At 47.7% G+C, this 17337-nt stretch overlaps 1 protein-coding gene across 4 annotated transcripts in view; it reads left to right on the top strand.

Moving 5' to 3' along the window:
• Nucleotides 1-17337, top strand: part of IGSF11 (immunoglobulin superfamily member 11) — a 99075-nt gene that overhangs the window by 17055 nt on the left and 64683 nt on the right. The window contains exon 1 of one of the 4 annotated variants that reach the window (XM_026851384.1): nucleotides 3361-3442. The exons of the other annotated variants lie outside the window; for them this stretch is intronic. Within the exon in view, the coding sequence (XP_026707185.1) occupies nucleotides 3379-3442 (64 nt within the window). The 5' untranslated portion in view covers nucleotides 3361-3378. Of the gene's footprint in view, nucleotides 1-3360; nucleotides 3443-17337 lie in introns of those variants that run through there. 4 annotated transcript variants of the gene reach the window in all.

The raw sequence follows: 17337 nt of genomic DNA, 5'->3' as shown, positions 1-17337 counted from the left end.
GCCTGTGGAACTTGTTCAAGCTGAGCAGCTTCAGTTATACATAACTGGTAATACATAACAGCTGATCCTTTTTTTTAATAGTGAAGGCTGTGGGGAATTCAGGGAGAGAAAAATACAGATTCTTCTTTTACTGTAACATTAATGTCTCAGATGAATAGGTTTCTAAATTGTGACATTTGGGGAATGTTATCTTGTCTTTATTGTGTTTGGAGAAGATTGTATTTTCAGTAGGAATGTTTCTTTGTGGTTTTTTTCAAAGACCGTTTTGCTGGATGTTTGGTATGTAAAACGCTGAGATAACGTTACTATGAGAACCTTTAGCATTTCACTTCCAGATTAGGAGTGTTTAGCTATGGGACTGTGGTGATAGTTCAGCTTGTTGCATTTCAGTTTTATGGACGAACCTGCACACGGTTATCACCTGGCTGACTCACAACTAAATAAAAGGAAATGCAGAAGTCACCCCAAAAAAACCACCAGACCCAACAGTAGCTCTAAATGCTGTATAAAACCTTCTCAATTCAGGCATAAATATGGTCCTGGAAACAGCTCAATGTTTTCTGTGTTCTCAGTGCATTCTGAATTCTTAGGACTTTAAATTTGTACTTCCACTGCTGGCGAGGGAGCATCCCTTCACTAGCATCTCTGTAATTCAGCAGGACACATTCACAAAGAAAGGAAACCCTGAGAGGAGCAGAGTCTTCAACAGCACGATGATACTTGGGCACCTCAACTCAGGTTATTTATTGTTCTCCCTTTTTATTTTTTTTTTTCATTTTTGTGACATTTGTATCTGATTTGCTTTGTTCTTCAGGGTTGGTTTGTTTGGGGGTTTTTTAATCCCCTTTGGACCCATAAAGAAAAAGGGTCCTGGGAACTGTTTGTTTGACCTTTTTCACTTTCCTGCATGACCTGCAGTGGCTACTATTGTGAGCGGGCGGAGAGGGGAGAACAAACCGCTTATGCTTTTCGATAACAGTGTGCCCCTTGTTTTAGATTCAGATATGTTCGTCTGAAGAGCCTGGGAAGGAGAGGTAGGTTCCCACCAGCACAGCAGGTGTATTTCTTCAGCAAACCCGGGACCCTGGCAGAAGCTGCAGCGGGCTGGCTCCTGGCTCACACTCCCTGCCACACTAGAGGGGGGACTGGGAAGCTCCAGCAGACTGGCACTTCCAAGTCTTCGTCAGCAAAGTAAATTATTCCAGTAGAAGCTATTTCCCTCTCCACGGCACCTTCCTGTCTCTTTTGCGGAGAGGATGCTGTGGCAACAGTCGCTGCTGCATTTTGACAAGTCTGCGCAGATAACTCGCAGCAAGTCACAGGGAAAATGTCTTCTTTCTGCAGGGGTTTAATTAGGCTGTGAATCACATTAGCGGAGAGGGCATACTTACTGTGCCATACGGTGGACATCACTCAAGCTGGGCGTAAAAGGGCAGGCACCGCAGGGCGTGCAGCAGAGACCAAGCCATACTGATTTAGCTCCTCGAGACTTGCAAAGGCTGAATAAAGCACAGTGCTCTCAGTGGCACACCTTGCTCGAGCCTGGTAGCAGGATGTGCCACCAGAACTGTGCAAGACTTCCAGAGATGTGGGTGCACTGGCAGAGCATCCTTTCAGAGTGGGACGTGGTTTGGGCAGTGTGCCCATGCCTGTGCTGCTGTGTGTACTGCTGTCCTGCTAGGTCAGGCTGTGTTTTAATGATGTGTAAGCAAATGTGGTATCAGAAATGTTGCTTTCATGCAGTAAGTGGGCTCCACATTGCCCTCCATGCCCGTACTAGAAGACCACTAAACATTTTGTTATCTGTGCTTTGAATTGGCTCATGGGCAGGGCAGCAGGGATGCTGCAGGTCAGAAAGGGGGGACATTGGCCAAGCTAGCTCTCAGGAAATAGTTTCCTGCTTTTTCCTTTGTTATTCTTCACGAGGACTTAAAAATGGATGCTGAAATAGGAAACGGATTCCTCCCCAAAAGTGCAATCCTTAAAACCAGTCGTGATTGGAAAGAAAAGATTATGCGTAATGTTAAGAGTGTACAAGGCAAGGGCTGGGCTGGTTAAAAGCTAGGAATGGCGCTCCTGTTTGCATTGCCCATGACAGAGAGCAGAAATTAATTTGCATCAGCCTCTCCTTCCCACCATCCCAATGCCCGTGGTGGGGACAGGCAACCGATGGGCTGTACGTGGGCCTCTCCCTGAGTGCAGGGAGCTTTTTAAAGGGCTTACAGAATGCAACTCCTCTGGGATCAGAGAAAACTGAAGTGTTGACACTGAAAAATCTAGTGACCAAAACACAAAGGGAGAAAGTTTGTTTAAAAAAAACCCCAAACAAACTGACAAAAAACAATCAACAACAACAACAACGAAAACAACCTTCCAAAACCTTGTCTCCTCCTTTGGGCAGAGGGTGTTGCTCTTGGCTGATCTTCCTGAGCAGAAGCTGCACTTGTGCTGAAGCAGGTGCCTGTCAGGGTGAGGCAATGGAAAGCTTGTCCTACAAGGGGAGATTAGAAGAGCCTGGACTGTTTAGCCTGAGGAAAATGGTAGGGGGAGGATGAGAGTGCTCTGTAAATATGTCAGCAGGTAAACAGTGTGATGAAGGGAGGAGTTTTTAAGACTAAGAGAAAGTGCCAGCAGTAGTACAGTTGTGGTAATCTAGTTTGGAAACTACTGAACAATTTCAAACCATTAGGTCAGGGAGGTTTGGGAAGAAGCTTCCAAGCAGAGTAACAGGAGTCCTGATCTGTCTGTGAAAGGGATTATGTGTCGGGGCCATGTTCTGTGTGCTAATAGATTCTGTCCTATGCTGCTTCCTATGTTCCTAGTCCCACATTAACCATGCAGGTTTTATGTATGAGATGTGCCTAAATAGAAATCAAAGATGAAACGTTAAGTTGTTTGCAACTTTAAACTCATCTTTTGTGTTTTCTTTCTTTTATTTTTTTTTTAAATGGCTCCTTTCAGGGTGTCCTTTTGACCTGAATATGCTGCAGCAACATTTCACCCAGTGCCCAGGTTTTCCCTTCCCCCTCCTCGAGCCATCTCACTTTTGTGCAAGCTGTTTCCACCAATGCATAGCGCAGCTCAGCACTTTTGGAGGCTGAAAGCTATTTACCAGCTAAGAGGGCAAGAGTACAAAACTATTCTCAGCACTGTGACCCACCTTGGCCAATTGGATTGTGTCTGGCAATCCTATTTGGTGGAGATGGGGTCACGTAACCTGAAATACTTTCTGCTCTTTGCCTTCACTGCCTGCTCTCATGCCTACGCAGTGACCAGGTTGTGTTTTAATACCTGACCTCTGGAGGGGAAAAGGGCAGTGTGGGGTTTTTGGCTGAACCTCCCACTCCCCACCAGGAGGTTGCCCCTTTCTTCCTGCTGATGCCTCGTGGAGCGGTGTCCTTGTGCCATGATGTGAGGTTGCTCTCTGCCCCCATGGACTCGGGTATGGGTGTGTCTAGTACTGACCTTCAGCTCACTAAACCTCTGTCTTTGGGTTTTTGTCTTTCTGAGAAGCAGTGGACCTTGAAAAATGGCTGGGCATCAAGGAGTGTCTGCTGGGTGGCATGGAGGAGTAGCATCAGACTCCACATGTTGGGTTACTGGCCCTCCTGGAGCACTTGGGTGCTTACCGAGGAAATAATGATACTTTGACCCTGAATCCCAGCTGATAGAACTGCAGTGGAAGATGCTCAAGCATGCATGCCTTGTGTAGCCATCATGGGAGCCTGTCCCTGGCTACGTGGTGGCCTCAGAGGTTATCTGGCACAACTGTGTGACTGAAGGAGGGGAAAAGGAGCGAGGGCCATGGCTAGCAATAAGCCTGATGGTGTGGGCTTGCTCAGTGAAGGAGCTGGCATTACAGCCCAGGTGCCAGCCTTAGCCTAAACCTAGGCTTGTGCCTAAGGTTTTGATGGGGAGTGGTACCTCACCCTGCCACTGCAGTGCTTCCATTCCTGCCTGCACTCCTACCTCCTAATGGTTGTGTGTATCCTGGGATGGGTAGGAAGGGTTCAGAAGTTGGGTCACGTAAAGAAAGGGACATCAGTAACCTCTTATACAGTTCACTTCAAATGTTTAAAACATATAAAAGTCCTGAAAAATCTATTGCTTAAATGAAGTCAAGAATGGAAAGGGCTGCTTAGCCCAAACTGCATTTGGGACAGGATTTGAGGCTCTCTGTTTTTTGTTGGTGCAGTAACTAAACAGTGTGCTTGCAGGACCCATTTTTAGCCCAATTTTTCTGGGAGGGAAGGACTGTGAACTTGCAATGTCTGCTTCCCCCTCATAGGTTTGTACCTTGTTGGCCAATTTCAGCCCTGTTTGATAGGAGTCTCCAAATACCACATTTGCCAGAATTCATCAAAATATACAACCAGATTAAGAATGGAAACTGAATTAATAACCCCACTGAGAGAAAGGAGGTCTGTAGTGTGAACTGAGGTTGATTATCAGGCATAAAAAAACCTAAGCCAGCAGGTTGCAGGAATTGAGGCTTCAGTCCTGCTACTTGGGGATTCCTTGAGTATTTGGGATGGGGGTGTGTGTGTAAAGCTTAAGGTCTCTCTCTGAGCTTGCATGAGACTACAAAGCAGGAATGTTGCTGAGTTTTGTAGTTACCAGTTATAGCCCAGCTCAGCTGAGGCACTTTCTGGCCTTGATGGCTGCAACTTCCAATCCTTTGATTGACAGAGGGTACCCTGCACACTGAGCTGGGCTCACATGCCTGCCTTCTCTCTCATCAAAGATGAACAACTGTGGGCTAATCCCCTGGGTAGCCCCAACAGCAATGAGAGATCCTCTGCTCTCCTTTGAGGGGTAAGATGAGATGCTCCCTCTGGTCCCAGCGCAGGTCCCGCAGGTGCTGCACAGCCCATACCATGGGTCAGTGCTGCTTCTGACTTGTGTCTGTGCTCAGTGAAGCTACCTCATTTATTTCAGGCATAAAACCCTGCACAGCAGAGGGATGTTCTCTGGAAGAGTGGGAGGAACAAGAAGGCTGTCTGAGGATAAGGTACGGTCTGATGTGAAAGAGTTTTGTATTTCCCTACCTAAAGCATAAACTGCAGTTTGTGCTGTGTCATTAAAACCAGCTTCAGCTCAGGCACAGGGCTTTTGTTGCCGTGAGTTCTGGACTGAGCTGAGCTTGAGTCTCGATGCTGTGTGGGGTGAGCCTTTGTCTGCCTTGTGATGCAGTAAAACAGTTGGCAAGTGTTGTCAGAAACCAGTGCGTGCAGTACTTTGCACTGCTTTAGACAGCGCTTTTCATCATGGGCCATTGCAGATGCTGAGTTAAGCCTGGCAAGAAACCCAGGAGGTAGGGCAAGCTTGGGGGCGTGTGTGTAGTCACACTTGTGAAGTCACGGGCTGGGCAGAGCAGGGGCAAACTCCTGGCAGCCTCCCTCTCTTTGCAGCATTCAGACTACTGGCGTTCACTGAGTGTAGCTTGGCCATTCCGTGCTGCAGCTTTCTCCTCTCCTGCCCCTCTGGCCTGTGCAGCATCAGCTTTTCCAGCAAAATTAGCCTGGAGTTTCTCTATTTCCCCCCCTACCTTGGTACCATTCTTCCTCCTGTCATTGCAGGGCTGGTGTGAGTCTCTCGGAGATATTCAGCAGTGGCACGTGATTTATTGTGGTTTCTTTTTCCTGCCTTCTCACCAAGTAAAACCTTTTACTTGTTTCAGTGTTGGCAACAGCAGGGGCATTGAATTTGGATCCAGCATGAAGATGAGCAGCCAGCATAAATCCTGGGTGGATTTTTGGAGTAAATAATATACCCAGTTCATCTCGTGGTGTCATTTGCAGTAGGTGTCTTGGAAACTAGAGCCTCAGTGAGGCAGGAAAGCCTGCACCAACTGGAGATAAAAGGATCTTTCCAGCCTAAGTGCTGGTATCCCTGCAGGGATTCCTTCTAGGCTTTCTCAGTTTACCTGGACAATACTTATAACCTCAGCCTTTCTCGCACATGCTTTAATCTCATGTTTCAGGCTGTCTGTTGGTCATCTGTAGGGTCAGGAGGCCATTTCTTTCTCTGATCAGCATGACAGGATCTGCTATAATCTGGTTGGGTTTTTACCCCTCCTCTGTATTTTGGGGTGTGCTCCACTCTTTCAAATTTCTGAACATTTCTGCCCAGTAAATTCCTCCTGATGGTGAAGACACACAGAAGAGCCCTACAGGGTGTTAGTGGAGCACTTCACCTGTTCTCCTGTCCCTGGGCAGTTTGTAGTCACAGCTTTGGGTGTTCTCTTGTCAGAGGCACCAGGCACTGGGAGGAGGGTGAGATTACTCTTTGTGGGACCTTTCTGTATCAAAATGTCCACTGCCAGCAAATTGCATGGTGCTCCTAGTCCTTCCTTCCTAGTGAACTGGGATGTGATTCATCTGAGGGCTGGTGGGATGATTGCAGACTGTGATGGGGATTGGGGATCTGCTCGAATCTTTTTGTTCACCTCATTTAGTTCTGAATTGCAGCAGTCAGGGTATTAAAAAAAAAAGTAAAAATCTATCAATAATCCGGGTTTAGAAACGAGCCTCCAGGGTGTTTAATTAAACCCAGTGTGATGGAGGCAGCCAAAAGGCATGCCTGGTGTATGTGTGCACAGACAGCTGGCCGTGGGGGAGCAGCAAGTGTGTACGTGTGGGTGAGAGAGGGAATAAAAGATCTGGTTAAATAGATCCTTTCTATCCATGCTCCAAATATAATGTTCTTAAATGTCTAACTCACAAGGAAACAACAATCCCCTTATGAAATATGCGGAGAGGCTCGTGCCAGGAAAAGGTCAGCAGCCCGCCTTGCGTGGCTGGTGTGGCCTTGGGCTGGGGCAGCAGAGGGTTTCGGTGGGGAAGAGATGTCCTGGCCAACCCTTTCCTGGCATGAGGGCTGGATTTTCCTGCTGGGATCAAGCTGGAAGGTTGATGACTCTCACCTAGTTTGAAAGAGAGAAAAAAGGCAGGCCAGGAAGGGATGTGCAGGCTTTACCTAGGCATCAGATGCTAGCAGAGAGGAGGGGAAAAGTGGAGTGAAAGCTCTGAGTTTCAACTTCTGTTTTGTCCCTGGCATACATAATCTCTATGCCTCTTTCCTTCATGAACTAATTACCACTTGGATATCATAAGAAACTGGTTTTATTTTCTTCCTATTCTGGAAGAGCAGAAGGAAACCTGGGTGTGCCGCGGGGAATAATTTGGTGCTAGTAGATGGTGACTTTTCTTTTTAAATTAACTTCCTTTTCATCATCTGCACGCTTTGTCCATTTTTTTTTCTGCTTGTATTCTCTATTTGCCAAAAATATTTTGCTTCTATTTCCCCTTTACTGCCATGCAGAGTCCCTCCTCACCTCCTTTTTTTTGCTGCTCCAGAAATGGGAGATGCGGGACCCTGGTGCCCAGCAGCTTTCCCCAGCCCAGGAGGCCTTGAGGATATTTGCCCTTTTCTGGGCAGCTGAGGGTGTAAATGGGCTGTGTTCCTCCATGGGTAAGTGCCTCCCGCAGTGAGGAGTTTTCCTGCTGCCAGTGGTACAGGGTGCAGGTGCTACAGCTGCATGCAAAACCGGCGTCATTCTCATGTGCCTGGTGCCTGTTTAAAAACAAGGGAGGGGGGGGAAAAAAGGCTTTTTGTTTTCCAACTGAAATAGCTTCGACAAGTCACAGGCACCACCTCCGTAAATGCAACTGTTGTGTGCAGCCCCGTGATGACCGTCTCCGTTGTGCTCGCCCTCACACGGCCATCAGGGGCTCCTCTGAGCCCGGCGTTGGCACAAGCCAGAAGTAGTGGTGGGGGGGAACAGGTGAAGGATGGCAATCCTTTGAAAATAACCTCGCAGCTGTGAGGACTGCCGAGTGCAAGGTGTAGCTGCTGCTGCTCAGCTCTTCAGCTCTACGAGAGCAGCGAGCGGTCAGGCTTGCAGCGCTCACTGAAACAAGAGGAATATTGCGGAAAGGTGTTACCTAACGATGGCTGCTTTGCAGTCTGTGAAGCCTACAGTCCTGTGTCTTCCCTGAAATACAGGATGGTGAAAAGAATTAGGGTGGAACGGCCCATCTAGCCCACCCACAGGCAGAGCAGTGCAGTGTGTAACTTTGCATTAAGGACTTTCAGCTGCGTTTTTGTTGTTGGGCTTGGCGACTGCACTACCTTTCTCTCACTTTCCAGTGGTCTCTTGACTGCCTGAATGCATTTAGAGCTGTTGCATGTGTTGGCCCATCAGGGGAGGGTGGCTACTCTGTTGAGATCCTGGTTCAAGCCTTCTGCTGGAGTCGCTGCTCCTCCATGATGCCATTTTTGTGCTACAGCAGGTCATGCAGGTTCTCATCAGCTCTACTTAAGGCTTCTGACAGTGATGACAAGTGGCCCACAGCAGTATGAATCTAGTTTAAGGAGACTATGAAGCCAAATGGAAAGAAAAAAAAAAAAAAAAAAAGCAAGCTTTCTAATCTGATCATTATGCTCAGGCCAAGGGATCAGCAAAATGATCAAGTGAGGAAGAGAAACAACTTCTGGCTACTAGATACTGCATCCATATCCAGGCCAAGTGCTGAGGGTAACTATTAACGATTGTACCACAGCGAACATCAATCTTGTAACAAGCTTGGATAATACCCTCTGGTGAATTAATAAGGACTGCTGATACCTAAGTGCTTTTCAGCTGCACATTGCCAACAGTCTCAATTCTGGGGGACCCGAGTCTCTCCTCAGTCTAATTCCCTCCCATCTGCTGTCTGCATTTCCTGACGATCCTCGCCCAAGTAGGGCATGGCATGTGTTTTGAGGGGAGTGGGGGAGGATTTATGGCATGTGGGGATATCCAGGGTCTGTTGTGGACTCCGTCTCTGTGCAAGTGCAACCAGGTGCTGTCTGAGCTGAAATATCCTGGGAGCCTCTGCAAAGGTGGCTGTGCTGGTAGAATAAAAACCGCCCCAGCTGGTGCAGTCTGAAGCATGGGACAATGGCAGTCTCATTCCCACCATTGCTGGGAATACTGGGGATAATTATCTTATTATTCCTACAGCCTCCACAGTTCCCAAAGAAAGAGTAACTGGTATGCAACAATGCCTCTGCTGTAAATAATGCCCTCAGCACATTCCACTGAAGCAGAAGATGGAGGTATAAAGCACTGTCTGCCCTCAGACCACGCTCAGATTTACCACTTGGATTTTGGTCCACTGAGCTTTAGGAGGATTTTTTTTTTTTTAAAGGTGGGGGAGGGAGCATTGTGTGGGCTTTCTAGAGTTTTATTTCTGTATTAAATCAAGGGCATGGGGGCATGTTCAGTTTGCAACTGCTTGGAATTGTGCAAGAATCCTGTGCCACCCCAGTCCTGGATGTGACTGGCAACATCACGGGATGGGCAGGAAGGGGTATGTGCGCCTGACTAGGCCAGTGCAAAATTAGGGAGTGCCACTTATTCTTCCTGGACCTGTCAAAATACATTTTCATCTGTAGGCCTCAATGTCCCTGAGATCCTTGTTTGGCAGCAGGCAAGACTAGGGCGTAGGAATGGAGAGGTTTTGCCAAGGTTCATGCAGTCTGGAGAGAGGCAAGAGCGGAACCAGGTGCCATGACTCAGGTTTGTTCGCTTTGCCTTGTTTTAAAGATGTCCCATAAAAAGAAAAACATTCTGTCATTAGAAGCAGAGATGTTTCTTTTGTCAGAATTCTGCATGTTTCGCTGATCCATTGCTGCTTTGTGGCAGTGACTGCAGTGCTGCTGATGACTCTGCCATTATCCATGGATGTTTGAAATCCCCCAGAGTATGTTTTGATTCTTTTCTCGTTATTCACATGAGAAATATCAGGAAGCTGTCTCCCAGGTTTTCCTGGAGGGCTTCTGGGAAGATTGGAAAGGTGTATCATGAAGTTTCTTCATCCTTGTCTGAAAATTGCATTGGCTTTCAGGAAAACAGTTTGTTTTTTCTCACAAGTATTTGTCAGGCAACGGGTTTAAATAAGTGTTACCATAAAGCAGAGAGTGAGTTTTCAATGTTTTTTCAGTTTCCTGGCTCAGGGTTCAGTTTGGTGCTTGTGATGTGACTATTTCATTAGCTCACTGAAGATGTCTTTGGCAAAAATTAGGAAGCTGAGACCTAATGTTTTTAATGTGTCTTAAAAAGAATTTAAAAAGCAGTTACAAAAACCCCCATCCATACAGAAAATTTTGTCTAAGTCCCAGACTATTGCAAACTCATAAAAACAAAAATCCAAAGACAGCAGCATCCTTCTCTTGCAGGCTGGTTCCCTAGCTAGCACATGGCCTTTCGCCAGCTGTGCCCTGGCTGGGCCAAGGGCAGGGGCAGAGCAAGACGAGTGTGGATGCCTCTGGAAGGGAGCTGGGGCATCTCCCATCGCTTTCTCTCAAGCTCTGCCACCAACTTGCTGCAAAACTTCGGTGCCTCATTTTCCAGCAGGTAGAACTGGGAAGGGTCATAGCTGTGTGCAGGAAGTACAGGCTGCAGCCAAGCAATAAGTCTTCTCCATCTTTGCAACGCCATCTGTCTCCTCTAACTTTCTGCAGTCCTTCATCTTCTGGATTAGAAATTATCAATGGGCAGGGCTGGACTGAATCCAAAGCAGATTCCTCCTTTGAGTGACTCAGGAGAGGAAAGCCTTGCTGAAATGTGATATCTTCCCGCTCTTCAGGACCCTGGAGCACTGGGGCATCCTGGAGCAGTGGAGCTGGATTTCTGCTTTGCTTCTTGGCATCTTCTTCCCACGCCATGTTGAGGTGTAGAGGGGATGGCACTGGGGGCTGAGCAGGACCAGTGCAGGGAGAGGAGCACCACCACTTGTTTCTCCTCTGGCCTTGGCTTGCCAAACAGCATGCTTGATGCTGGTGTGCAAATGGGAGAAGTTCTGGGTCTTGCACTTGATCATTATCACTCTGACTCCCTAGAATTGAAGAAGAAATTGATTTTTACTGTGCCTTTTTGCAAGACCAAATATTTTGAGGAGGGAGACACATTGCTTCCTTCCCATGCACTGTTTCCAACATCTATATTATTGCTGTGACATACCTGCCATTGTCAGGTGTCTCCATGCTACTTAAAACATCTCCCTCCTTTTTCCAGCACTAACGGAAGTCTTTCTGTAGGGGATGCAAAATGGGGCAGCAAGGCTTGGTACAGGGTGGTTGGTGCATGGCGCTGCCAGTGTTGCCCAGCAGGAGCAGACTCCTTGGCACCACCAACACATGCAGGGCTCTGAGACAGCAGAGGCATCGTCTCTCCCGTTCTCACCCCACTGCTGGTAATGCCAGCTTTAGCAGAGTGGGTGCTGCTAGCTTTTCCTTGACGTTTCTCAGTTGCATCTGGAAGAGAGTTTACGGACCTGTGGCTTAAATGTCTGTCAGTGAGGTTCTGACACTTGCCTACCCACAGAGGTGCTGCTATGCCAAGGAGCACAGCACATGCCCGGGGTTCCTCAGGGTGGGTGAGTTGGTGTCCTGGTTGGGATGGTGGAGAAGGAGGCGGTGAGCCATCTCCGTTGGAGGACCTGAGGAGATGCCTGGACCTCATCCTAGGGCGTGGGTCAGCTGTATTTTATAAGGGGCTGGTGTTGCTGCCTATAGGCATTATTTTAGGATGTGTTTTATTACTGTTGAAATTTGAACCAGAAGAGACACAGCTCAGTTGGTTGTGCAGTACCAGTAGGAATAAGAAGGCATTAAAATGTATCTGGGTGAGCAGAGCTGGCTACATAGGCACACGCAGAGGTCTCGGCAGCAAGAAGGGGTCCTTGTGTAACAGTCATTTTTCTGACAGAAGCTGCACTTTTGTTGCTGCTCTCATGAGGTGCTGTGGGAAAAAGATGACTGCCTGGAGGGGTGTTCCTGGGAGGTGAAACTGTGTGTGGCTTTCTCAGGGAAGCAGTGGTTTCTTTTGTGAACCATACTTCTGCGTGTGTGCATGTTAATAGCGATGAGGTGCCACTCAGTGTCATCCGTCCCTGTCTCCCAGAGGAACCCGCACCACAGAAAAGGAACAGAGAAGGGAAAAAGCAAAGATGAGGAGCAGGGGATTTATAGGTTCACAGGGAGGTGACGTGGGCAATACCTACCTGATGTGTTATAAACTCTCTAGACCTTCCATCTGAGCTGGTGGATGCAAGCCAGCGCTGGTCTGAAAGCCGTGAGACTGCTCCAGTGCAGCACTCGGTATAAGCTAATGCATCTTGCATCTCAGCATGGTAACCACAGCCACACAGCTTTATCTGCTCAAAGGATGGTCAGGGCTCGCTTCTGCCTGCAGTACACCTGGTAAACATACCTGTGGCTTCCCTGATGCCATCTTCTTATTCTAACCCCTGCTTTTCCTAAGGTGCAGCTCACCTCTGAGTGCATGTTTAAGGAGAGGCTGCTCAGGCTGTCCCCTAAATAAGTAAAATGTCTCTAATGTGCACCTCCTTCAGATATAAGTGTTTAATGCACGTGTTGCACGTTAGTCTGAGCTTGGCAACTTGACATGTTGTGGTTTGATCCTGTGATGAGTTCACCCAGGGATCTCAAATATCACAATGCAACATTGCAACATTAAAAATAATAGTTATTCTGAAGCTTCCAATTTCTATTTCACTATAAGGTTGAATATTCCCGTGCTGTGGGCAATTTTGGTGTCCTAGAGGATGGTCTGCAGAGTGCCAGTGTTTAGGAAGTCACTTGCTGCAGTGGTTGGAGGATTAAGTTGGGATGGGGAGGTTTTTCCCCGAGAAACGATCCCTAAAAAGGGTAGTTTGGAGAGTCCCTTCTGTGCACTGCAGTTTGCACACAAACCTACATTCATCTGTTCTTCTCCTGGGATTTCTACAGAGGAGAGCAGATGAAGACTCTTGTGCAATTTCTGTGGAAGCCAGGGAGCACTTAGGCAGGCAGATCAGTTTCTGGCATCCCTGTCTCTCTGCTGAAGAAATGGAACAACTGCTAACAGAGATGTGAGGTGTCACTGTCCCTTTTCATTTTGAGGGCTGAAAAGCACTTTACAGGTATTTAAGCTTTACAAAAATCCCTGCAGGGTTTAGAGCAAATTCTTTCCGGATGGAGAAACTGAGACAAAATGCCTTCTGCTTGATCCATTCATCACTGAAAGAATTGGGGACACGAGCTGGCACCCCTATTTCTAGCCCTGTACACTGACCACGGGGTCCTTCCTCCCTATCACCTCGGGAGGGACATAACCCCTACAGTAGTGCTCCTGGGAGGGCTTTGAGTGTCTGCTTTGGTCGGGAAACTACTCTGCAAAGGCTTCTCCTCCATTCCATGTAATAACATGTTGTGTCTGGCCTTTATTTTTTTTTTTCCTCGATATATTGTTTTACCACCCTATTTCAGGTATGCCAGCTTGCAAGACCCATCCGTATGTGCCTCCCCTTCCCTGCTTTCAATCTGTGCCAAAGGCACTGATTACCTGAATCACAAAACCCCCCAACTTGTGTGGGCTTTATCTCCCGGTGGCTCTGTGCTTCCGGATTGCCTTGCCAGCCATGGGTGCGAAGAAAACACCTCGGTGGGGGAAGGGAGCAGGTTGGGAATGCCCACCCTCTCGGGGACATATCTGGTCCTGCATGTTGTGAATGGGAGCTGCTACTCTGTCCTCTCTTCCTCTTCCCTGCAGTGAGCTGACCATCTGCTTACCTTAATGGACTAGAGATTAGCCAGGGGGTTAAGTTATCAACATAATTAACCTAGATTTCTCCTCTATGGCTGAGGCAATTTTTACTTCTCTACTGCTCAGGTGATGTTGTGAAATTTGGACGGCTCTCTAGGAATAACAAAAACTGGAGCAAGCGGAGGGGAAGACTTTCAAAGTTTGAAATCACCCTGAAGCCCCCAAGGCATAGAGATGAGAGATGATTCTCAGCTATGAGAATGGTATTGCAGAGAAGTCTAATATATTATTAATAGTGCCTGTTCCTTATGTGGAGGGCTTTTCAGCTCTGTGGCTCAAATCAGGCAAGACACATTAGCTCCATTTTGTGGAAATTTGTTCCTGGAACATATGCAGAAAGCTAACAAATGGAAAATATACAATACCCCTGTGTTTCTGCCCCGTGGGCATGGTACAGAAGACTATTGTAGGCCTACCAGTAGGACACTTCCCAACCTGTGCTCTGGGTACAAGCATTTCAGTGAGAGGCTGTTGTTTGATACTGTGGTCATGTATCACTAGATACTCTTTTCATTCTGGTTTAGTATGCTAGAGCTCATGTGACTCTACAGCCACATGTGGGTGGCTCTTAAGCCTTTTCCTTGACGGTAAAAGATTGCAGTTGCCACTTCAGAGCATCCCTATCTGCCTTTCTTGCCCTAGATTCAGTCTCTGTTTGTGATAGCTCTATCAGACACATGCACATGCAGTCTCCCTTGGCAGGGCTGGTGAGGGCAAGGCAATGCCCTAAATTTCAGAAGGCACTAAGTTCCTGCACACACCCCCTGAGGCTGTCCTGCCTGCGGCGATGGCATTCAAGCCATGCTTATTTGCTCTGGGCTCAGCTTCCCATGGGTGGAGATGTCTTGCGGAGGCTGTGAGTGTGGGAGCACTGTCTGACCCATCCCTGCGGGCACCCCTCATGCCAGAGGACTTGCCATGCAGAACTGGAGGACGTCTGGCATGCCATCAGGCTTCAGAGCCAGCACTCCAACGATCATTGTAATTACGGTCCTGAAAGCTTTTAATCCCTTGGTTAAATAAAACCAACAAATGATAGTGGGAGTAGGAAACTGCAGACGGCTGGAGGACAGCCCCGCCACGAGCAATGGGATGTGCGAATGAACAAACACCCGCATCCTGCCAGAGACACCTAATCTTGCTAATGATGACATTAGCATGCAGCTTTGGTCAAATCCCACCCAAACCTCGGTGCTCAGCTCCAGACATCTCCTTGTCACAGAGGCAGGCAAGTTAGGAGGAGTTCAAAGAACAACAGTCATTACGGTGCTGGAGGGGAGCCGAGGTATGAAGAAAGATTAAAGTAACGAAGTGTGTTTATCATGGGTAATTGGTGATTAAGAGGGGAAACCGAACTGTCTTCCTGTAATTTGTAGGGTGTGAACTTCAGGGAGAAGAGCTGCTCAGAAGGGTGGCAGGAGGTATATGAGTGATGTGATAAGGCTCAGAGAATGAAATGTAGGTGGAATATCAAGAAAAGCTCCTAACAGTCATTTTTTGGTCTGGTTTAGGAGTGACAGGGCTAAGAGCATCGCTCTGTGGGGCTTATGTATACAGACAGGGAAATGCTGGAGGAGAGACCCCGTAGTAGTAAATTAATCTGCACAGCTAAGGCTGGACCACCTGAGACTCCACATATATTTTGTCCTGTTCTCCACGTCTTTTTTTTTTTTTTTTCATATGAAGAAACAAACTTTTCAGTGGAGATGTGTTGCAGATGTTACATTTTCCAGTAATGCTTTATCCCACACTGTCACTGTTAAATCTGTCTGCTGTCAAACTGTAGTGGGGTGTCAGTCCTTTTGTCTCTTTGATAAGGTCTGGGAAGGATTTGGTGGATGTTGGTGGCACTCCCCCCACCCCCCCGGACTCTGCCGAAAGCAGCTGTCCTTGGTGAAATGGGGGAGCCCTGGTGAGGCCAAGTTGCTTGAGGACAGAAAAGCCTCAGAACATGCCCGTTTTGATTTTGTATGTGCTGCTTGGTTTGTTTGCCCTGCCGAATCGGTCTGCCCACCATGCTGCTGGGCTTGTGCTCTGACTTTCAGTAAGGCTTAAAAATTGGAGACCTTCCTTTTGGATGACAGAGCCCCAGTCGCAGTCTAAGGAGGTTCTCCCTTACCTTGTGCAGGAGGGATCCGAGTTTTCTTACGGGGGATTTGTACACCCAGTCTGTGCTCTTGGAGGCGTTCAGAGGGACCATAGCTGGAGTACAGCAACAGCCACCTAATGTATTAATCCTTAGTTGTCCCAGGGTTGTGGCCATGCAGAAAAGGTGGCATTGTTCTCCTGACAGACCAGTGAGTGTCTGCTTGAGTGCTTCTAGCAATGGCTGTGCTGCAGCCTTCTTACTAGTTAAAAATATACCCCACCACCCCTCCCAATATTGTCTGCCTGTATGCTGCTGAGGACTGCTTCCCATATACAGGTTGATCCCCTCCATCTGCTTACACATCCCCCCCCAGCTGCCTGCATGTTTTCCATAGAGTTTGGAGAGTTTTTGCTGGCAGAAAGCATCGACTAGAATGGGTTCCCATTGCAAGCATCTCACCTCATTAATCTCCAAAACATAATGCGTTTACCAAGTTTAGAGCTGCCCATGGGAACCTATCTGTAATGCACACAAATTCCTCACCTTGTACCTCATCTGTTCTCCTGCTCCTTTTTGCCTGTTTCTCCAAACCTGTGAGACTCTCCCTAAAAGCGTTCCTGTTTTGCACGCCAGCTGTCTGAAGGCCGTGGCACCAGGTACTAGCACAGCAAGCGCTGTGACGTGGTACCCATGCTCTGCCTCAGCTCTTACCTGGGGCAGCTGCTCCCCATCCTCATCATCCTAACACATAGTGACTCGGCTCCAATGCCCCTGCAGTAACCTGCCTGGCTGTAAACTGGAGACCTTTACAGCTGAAGGTTTTTCTCTGACATCTTTTTTTAGCTTGCCCAGTAGAATTCTCTGCTCTGTGAGTGCTGGCAGACACTACTGCAGGTTTTGTTTCCAGAGCAGACTGCATTGTAATTAAAAGGCCTTAAAATGAACTCAGCCTAGCAATAACAAAACCTAATAAACTGAGCTCCTAACAAGACTTGATAGGAGAGCAGTCAAGCTGCACTTGCCTGGGATGTTTCAGCATCCTCATAGACATTTTACCTGACAGAATAATAGCAAGTTTCTTTCAACTGTTATGTTCACCTTCTCTGTTAGGGTCTGACAGCTCCTGTCACCTCAGAATCACCAACGAAGGGCTGCATCATTGTCTTTCCAGGCAGGTAACAGCACCAGCTAAGTGATAGAAGCTTTCAGCCTAGAAAATTTCCTCTCCTTTAGAGAGGATAATCCTGCCACACTGACTATAGAACCAAATAATGCAACCAGAGGCAACTGCAGGGTTGATCCTTTGCCTCCTTCCCCCAGGCAGGCAACTCTGAATAACCACAGTTTATGACAGAATGCAGAAAATCAGGGTCTGTAGCATGACATTGATGCAAATGTCCAAGCTTTGAGATCTGGTGTCTTGAAGAACTGAAGGCATCTTTCAAATAGAGTTGTATCGGCTATTTCACAGCCAGTACACACTGGCTAGACATTAATGTTTGCTGACTTGCAGCTAGCCTGTTGGGCTGGGAGGTTCCATCTCTCTGTGTTATGGTCCACTGCTGGTGCAGTCTGGTCTTAGTTCAGGACGTGA

This window comes from Athene cunicularia (genome assembly GCF_003259725.1).
Source record: "Athene cunicularia isolate RWA chromosome 1 unlocalized genomic scaffold, athCun1 chr1_part1, whole genome shotgun sequence".
Taxonomy (NCBI): Eukaryota; Metazoa; Chordata; class Aves; order Strigiformes; family Strigidae; genus Athene; species Athene cunicularia.
The sequence above is the reverse complement of the archived record's forward strand: the minus strand, read 5'-3'. Positions and strand labels throughout refer to the sequence as shown.